Source organism: Petromyzon marinus, chromosome 9, assembly GCF_048934315.1.
Source record: "Petromyzon marinus isolate PM22_M1 ecotype Great Lakes invasive population chromosome 9, UKy_Petmar_22M1.pri1.0, whole genome shotgun sequence".
Taxonomy (NCBI): domain Eukaryota; kingdom Metazoa; phylum Chordata; class Hyperoartia; order Petromyzontiformes; family Petromyzontidae; genus Petromyzon; species Petromyzon marinus.
The window spans coordinates 2171139-2179114 of record NC_133675.1 but is presented as its reverse complement, the minus strand read 5'-3'; the positions used below and the strand labels follow the sequence as shown (position 1 = coordinate 2179114).

General features: G+C 56.3%; 1 protein-coding gene across 1 annotated transcript; it reads left to right on the top strand.

Moving 5' to 3' along the window:
* Nucleotides 1-1614: 1614 nt before the first annotated feature.
* LOC142924141 (uncharacterized) lies at nt 1615-6098 on the top strand. The gene is made up of 2 exons (XM_076065808.1): nt 1615-2501; nt 3951-6098. The coding sequence occupies exons 1-2, from the start codon at nt 2168-2170 to the stop codon at nt 4658-4660; spliced, it is 1044 nt and encodes a 347-aa protein (XP_075921923.1). The 5' UTR covers nt 1615-2167; the 3' UTR covers nt 4661-6098.
* The last annotated feature ends 1878 nt before the right edge of the window (nt 6099-7976 follow it).

Here is a 7976-nt window from a genome sequence, read left to right as displayed (position 1 = left end):
CCCCCTCCACTGACCCACTCCACTGACCTCCTCCACTGACCCCCTCCAATGACCCTCCCCACTGACCATCTCCACTGACCCCCTCCACTGACCCCCTCCACTGACCCCCTCCAATGACCATCTCCACTGACCCCCTCCACTGACCCCCTCCACTGACCCCCTCCACTAACCATCTCCACTGACCCCCTCCACTGACCCCCTCCACTGACCCCCTCCACTGACCCCCTCCAATGACCATCTCCACTGACCCCCTCCACTGACCCCCTCCACTGACCCCCTCCACTAACCATCTCCACTGACCCCCTCCACTGACCCCCTCCACTGACCCCCTCCACTGACCATCTCCACTGACCCCCTCCACTGACCCCCTCCACTGACCCCCTCCACTAACCATCTCCACTGACCCCCTCCACTAACCATCTCCATTGACCCCCTCCACTGACCCTCTCCACTGACCCTCCCCACTGACCATCTCCACTAACTATCTCCACTAACCATCTCCATTGACCCCCTCCACTGACCCTCTCCATTGACCATCTCCACTGACCATCTCCACTGACCTTTTGCACCGACCCTCGTGTGGGCGAGCGACTTCCGCGCTCTCCAATGGAAACGCATTCCTGTGGAAACGATGACGGAGCCGTGCTGGACTCGTCTCGGACTCAACGCGAACCTGGTGATGACATCGATCATCGCGAGCAGTCAGATAGAGCAGCAGCAGCAGCGGCGGCGGCGGCAGCGGCAGCGGCAGCGGCAGGCGCGCGTCTCCCAACGCCGCGCAGTCCCCCAGCGGACGCGATAAGGCGAGAGACGACCCAGACACTCTCACAGCCCGGCTCCCACCGCCTCCCTCCCTTCACCCCCCGCCGCCGCCGGCTTAGCCTCGACTGCGGCTCCCTCCACGCGTTATCGTTCCAGCCGTTGCTGCCACCCCCGTGCGGCGTCAGGCGCTGCTCCGTGAGCGGCTCGGCTCGGCGTCATCTCTGGCTCAGCGCCGAGGGGCGCATCGCTCTACCCCCCCCCAACACTCTGCCCGCCCTTCTACCGATGCGCCCTCGCAATGACCCAGACCCCCCCCCCCCCACCCCCCGCACAATTTCGGGTGGAAGGGGGGGAGAGCGTTCAGGTATTGCACAGTCCCCGGTGCCTAAGTGACTACTGGACATATGTGAAAAAGAGCTTCATAGCTCATCGGATTACTCCCGCGGTATGAATAAAAAAAAAACAAATCTTATCCCGAGTGGACGGCCTGTGGGGACCGACGACGCCGTGGTTGGCGCACCGCGCCACGAGCTCGGCGGCCCGAAAGTTGGATTCCTGTCCACGGCTAACATCAGTGGCGAGTGGTTTCGGAACCTGCGGTGGGGTTCAGCCCTGGGTCGTCGTCTCAGCCTAAGCGATTACTTGGCGCGGTACGTGGAGATCCGCGCTCGGGAGACAAAGGCGGCCTGGGAGTGCTACTGGCCGCGTCAACCCCTCACGCGTCGTCGCGGTCTGCATAGGTTCTCGCTGACAACGCTCACCCCTAAAGGTCTGTGAACTCCGTGCGCATGATCTTTACCTCTGTATTCACGTGGATATAACTGCTTACGTATCCACGGCTGCACGTACACATGTATACAAATGTAGGTGCCTAACGGTCAACGCAGCCAATACTTCGTACACAACAGAGTCGTGCCCTTGATTCAACCAGGGACTGAAAACGCGGCCCCCCACGCGTTTCCCCCCCCCCCTCAGGATGAGATCGAGCCAGGCCCGTGTGGAGCTCCTCGTGCGACGTCATCGTCGTCATCATCTCAAGACGCCGTGCAAACAGGGGCACCCACGCCGCGTGAAATGTGAATTAAAAACGCGCCCTGCCTCCCCTAATTCCTCCCTCCCACCCCCGCGCAGGGGAGGCCGGCACGACCCGTGACTTCCACAAATACCCCGAGATAAGGGCTCTTGACATCTCCATCCCCAATGGCCCCAGCGGTCAGAAGAGCGAGGCGAGACAAAACCACCGCCACCTTCGCCGCCTTTCCGTTTCCGTTCTCACCGCTCTCACCACGAACACCACAATCGTAAGACAAACGCGCGATCCGATCGTGAACATCGCAACCTGCAAACCTTCGACTTTATCCACGGATCCATTCGGTGCGTACCACCCCCCACCCCATCCCCGGTGATGATGTCGATTCCCGTGCCGCGCACGGAGATTCTCGACTGGAACGGACGGGTCCCCGTCTGCGGCTTCAACAGCGGCGACTTCTTCAACAGCGGCGACTTCTTCAACAGCGGCGACTTCTTCAACAGCAGCGACTTCTTCAACAGCGACCCACGTCATCGTGACGAGGTTGAGACGCGCTGCCTGCACGGGGCGGAGCTTTTGAGTCTCCCCGAGGAATTGACCGTGGAGACTCACGATCATCATCGTCGCCATCATCGTCGTCGTCGTCATCGACTTAGCGCTCGCTCGCCCTACGATGGGGTCGAGGGATCCCCCCTGCACGGCGGTACAGGTACATGCAGGCGTGACACCCGCTATACACCTGTACACATCCTGTCACCTGTACACACCCTGTCACCTGTACACACCCTCTCACCTGTACACACCCTATCACCTGTACAGCCCCTCTGACCTGCACACACCCTGCCATCTGCACACACCCTGTCACCTGTACACACCCTGTCACCTGTTCACACCCTGTCACCTGTACACACCCTGTCACCTGAACACACCCTGTCACCTGTAAACACCCTGTCACCTGTACACACCCTGTCACCTGTACAGCCCCTCTGACCTGTACACACCCTGTCACCTGTACACACCCTGTCACCTGCACACACCCTGTCACCTGTACACACCCTCTCACCTGTACACACCCTGTCACCTGCACACACCCTGTCACCTGTACACACCCTCTCACCTGTACACACCCTCTCACCTGTACACACCCTGTCACCTGGACACACCCTCTCACCTGTACACACCCTGTCACCTGTACACACCCTGTCACCTGCACACATCCTCTCACCTGTACACACCCTGTCACCTGTACACACCCTGTCATCTGGACAGCCCCTCTCACCTGTACACACCCTGTCACCTGCACACACCCTGTCACCTGTACACACCCTGTCACCTGTACACACCCTGTCATCTGGACAGCCCCTCTCACCTGTACACACCCTGTCACCTGCACACACCCTGTCACCTGTACACACCCTCTCACCTGTACACACCCTGTCACCTGTACACACCCTGTCACCTGTACAGCCCCTCTGACCTGTACACACCCTGTCACCTGTACACACCCTGTCACCTGTACACACCCTGTCACCTGCACACATCCTCTCACCTGTACACACCCTGTCACCTGTACACACCTTGTCATCTGGACAGCCCCTCTCACCTGTACACACCCTGTAACCTGTACACACCCTGTCACCTGTACACACCCTGTCGTCTGGACAGCCCCTCTCACCTGTACACACCCTGTCACCTGCACACACCCTGTCACCTGTACACACCCTGTCACCTGTACACACCCTGTCACCTGTACACACCCTGTCACCTGTACACACCCTGTCACCTGTACACACCCTGTCATCTGAACAGCCCCTCTCACCTGTACACACCCTGTCACCTGTACACACCCTGTCACCTGTACACACACTCTCACCTGTATACACCCTCTCACCTGGACAGCCCCTCTCACCTGCATAGGCCCCCTCCTGGCCACCGGGCAGCCCAACCCGTACCCTTGGCAACTCCCCAAAGCAGTTTCCTACGGAAGCACAAACCAGGCTCGAATCCGCTTGGCTGGAGGAATCTCACGAGATCGGGCACATTCCAAATAATGCTGCCACAATTCACAAACGTGGTACTCGGGGGAGGGGGGGGAGGAGGAGGGGCCTCCATTCTCGACTCCGAACTCTGCTCCCCTCGCGATTCCCCGACCCCGCAGACGGCGGCGCCAGGGAGCTCGTGCGGGCCGTGGTCGCGGGGAGGTCCCCCGGACCCGCTTCGGGGCCCGAGAGCCGCGACCTCGGCGCGGGCTCGGGGGAGGCGATGCGACCCCCTCGCCGCAGGAGGCCACGCGTCCTCTTCTCGCAGGCGCAGGTGAGCGCCCTGGAGCGCCGCTTCGCCCGGCAGCGCTACCTGTCGGCCCAGGAGCGCGACCACCTGGCGGGTGGCCTCAAGCTCACGCCCACTCAAGTGAAGATCTGGTTCCAGAACCGCAGGTACAAGACCAAGCGGCAGCTGCGAGAGGGCGCTCACCTGGAGGGGGCTCACCTGGAGGGGGCCCATCTGGAGGGGGCTCACCTGGAGGGGGCTCACCTGCAGGGGGTCCCGGTGGGGCTCTTTTTTTCAGACTCGTCGACTCCGCGGGCCGGGGAGTCGGCGGGCGGCCTCGCTGCCTCGTGGGCCGGGCCCTTCCCGTATCCCGGGGCCCTCCGTCCCCCGCCCGCGTGTGGGGCCCCATTCACCCCCCAGGCGGGGCACTGCACGATGAGCGGAGGCGGCGGCGGCTCCCTTTGCTTCGCCGTTGAATCTGCCTTCGGTCCCACGGGGTCCGGGAGTCCCGGGGATTTGGGGGGCTTCGTGGGATCCGCGGGGCCCGGCGCGTTCGCGTGCCCCTGCCTGGCCGCAGGATTTCCTTCCCCGCTGTTGTGACTCGTTCCCTTCTGCCTGTGGCCCCAAGGTCGCACCCCGCCCCCCCCCCTCCCTCCCGTGCCCGAGTGAGGCGGTTCCTCTGCACGGAGCCGTCCCCGTGTGCTGCACGAATACAGCTCCGAGCGTGACCTCCACGTGGGACTCATGCCTGTCGAGATATTTCAACAACTGTGTGCACGAATAGACCACTCTGCACATGGACACGGTTTGTGTGATGGAGGCATTGTGCGCATAGTGATGGTTAAATCCCACGTTCGCTATAAATAGTGCGAGTTGTGCCTTCCTGCTGTTTGTCAGCACACCCTCTTGTGTGTCGTTAAATCTATAGGCTTGGTCACGGATTTAATTTCGCTTCTTCTGTTTTCCTGCGGCTGACATTGAGCAAAGATCAGGGACGGTCTATTTGAGGTTGGCCAGACACCACTGCATTGCGTCAACCGTGGACGTTGTGGAACTTTTCCCGCGGGCCTCCTCCTAACCTCGTGTTCGGGGCAGCGAGTCGCGAGGCCTTCTATCGTCCGGTCTGGGTGACCGCATTGGCAGGCGAAGGAGCATCCTTGTGGTGTTCCTGTTGTGCTTGAGGTGTTCCACAGTCTCCCACGGTGACACGGCCCAGCGGTATCGCGTTCGCCGCTTGTTCCAGATTTTCCACGGTTGAAATCCAGGAGCCGTCTCGGTTACGACTCCCGTGTGCATATCAACCAGGGTAACACGACGTGCTGTCTGCTTCACGTTAAAGGTCCCCGTGGCCTCATTCGTAAAGAGGAGGCCATTGTGTGCGGGCGTCAGAGTCCAAAAATGTTTAAATTCATAAAATGACACCGCAAATTACTCAAATCGAATCTCAACTAGAACTACACTCAACTTATATTTAGCAGGAACGTCCCGCTGATCTAAGTAGCTCTTTTTCAGAAGCGGCTTGCCCACAGATGATAGCTCAACGAAGTGGCTCATCATGTGGAAATGTATAGCAGCCAAATACTATAAACGCACGTTGATTCTAAATGTGGAGTAGAAAACCGGGGGACCCGGAGACAAATCCACGCGACCACGGGGAAAGACACACGCACACTCAAAATATAGAGCAGGCGTCAGGGTCGTTATCGAATCCACGACCTCCTCCATACCAGGCGAGGTAGTTAACATCTCCTAGCCACTACGGCTCCCCATCGCACACGCGCAGCAGCAGCAAACATCACCCCCTACTGGCAGACTGATGCCCCAGGTCACCCTTACAAATGAGACGACTCTGGTCTCTAGAGGAGTCGGCGACAGTGGGATTGAAGGACGTGTACATATTGATCCTGCGCGTGAGTGGGATGACTTCACAAGGAGTTTCGATATCTTTGTATTTATCCGACCGTTACACTTTCGAGCATTTTTCACTTGAGTTGAACATAAAAGCACTCGTTCCAATAAAACGGTCAATTGAAAAACATGTGCCGTGGAGAGGGGCCATTGCTCGACACGTTGCCTGTTAAATATTTGTCCTTTAAAGGCCACAGTTTTGTTTTTGTTGACGAATGTGCTGAGAATGTTGTTGTTGTTGTTTGTGCACCGATGCCAATGCAGCAGCAGCTACAACACCGCATCGCGTGTTAGACTGCGCTACTCCATTTGAGGCATCAACTGCGGAGACGGAGCGCCGACATCACCTCGCGTGTGCCGGAGCAAGACTACTGCGAGAGGAGGGGTCGGAAACCAACGTAACAAGAGAAGCCATTTTTTTATTAGGTCACAAAACCAACTAAATATTCAAAAGCCGCAATGTACTGTGCAGTAAATACGAGACGAGGCAGTCCTTGAAGAGTCGCATAACGCTCCGGAGCTGCAAGTTGCTGACTCCTGCCATTGGTAAATTGGATTTCCATGGTAAACTAAGCTCCCATGGTAACTGGACTCCCATGGTAAACTGGACTTGCATGGTAAACTGGACTCCCATGGTAAACTGGACTTCCATGGTAAACTGGACTCCCATGGTAAACTGGACTTCCATGGTAAACTGTACTTCCATGGTAAAGTGGATTTCCATGGTAAACTGGACTTCCATGGTAAACTGGACTCCCATGGTAAACTGGATTTCCATGGTAAACTGGACTCCCATGGTAAACTTGACTTCCATGGTAAAGTGGACTTACATGGTAAACTGGACTCCCATTGTAAACTGGACTTCCATGGTAAAATGGACTCCCATGGTAAAGTGGACTTGCATGGTAAACTGGATTTCCATGGTAAACTGGACTCCCATGGTAAACTGGACTCCCATGGTAAACTGGATTTCCATAGTAAACTGGACTTCCATGGTAAACTGGATTTCCATGGTAAATTGGACTTCCATGGTAAACTGGACTTCCATGGTAAACTGGACTCCCATGGTAAACTGGACTCCCATGGTAAACTGAACCTCCATGGTGAACTGGACTTCCATGGTAAACTGGACTCCCATGGTAAACTGGATTTCCATGGTAAACTGGACTTCCATGGTAAACTGGATTTCCATGGTAAATTGGACTTCCATGGTAAACTGGACTTTCATGGTAAACTGGACTCCCATGGTAAAGTGGACTTCCATGGTAAACTGGACTCCCATGGTAAACTAGACTCCCATGGTAAACTGGACCTCCATGGTGAACTGGACTTCCATGGTAAACTGTACTTCCATGGTAAAGTGGATTTCCATGGTAAACTGGACTTCCATGGTAAACTGGACTCCCATGGTAAACTGGATTTCCATGGTAAACTGGACTCCCATGGTAAACTTGACTTCCATGGTAAAGTGGACTTACATGGTAAACTGGACTCCCATTGTAAACTGGACTTCCATGGTAAAATGGACTCCCATGGTAAAGTGGACTTGCATGGTAAACTGGATTTCCATGGTAAACTGGACTCCCATGGTAAACTGGACTCCCATGGTAAACTGGATTTCCATAGTAAACTGGACTTCCATGGTAAACTGGATTTCCATGGTAAATTGGACTTCCATGGTGAACTGGACTTCCATGGTAAACTGGACTCCCATGGTAAACTGGACTCCCATGGTAAACTGGATTTCCATGGTAAACTGGACTTCCATGGTAAACTGGATTTCCATGGTAAATTGGACTTCCATGGTAAACTGGACTTTCATGGTAAACTGGACTCCCATGGTAAAGTGGACTTCCATGGTAAACTGGACTCCCATGGTAAACTAGACTCCCATGGTAAACTGGACCTCCATGGTGAACTGGACTTCCATGGTGAAGTGGATTTGCATGGTAAACTGGACTCCCATGGTAAACTGGACTCCCATGGTAAACTGGATTTCCATGGTAAA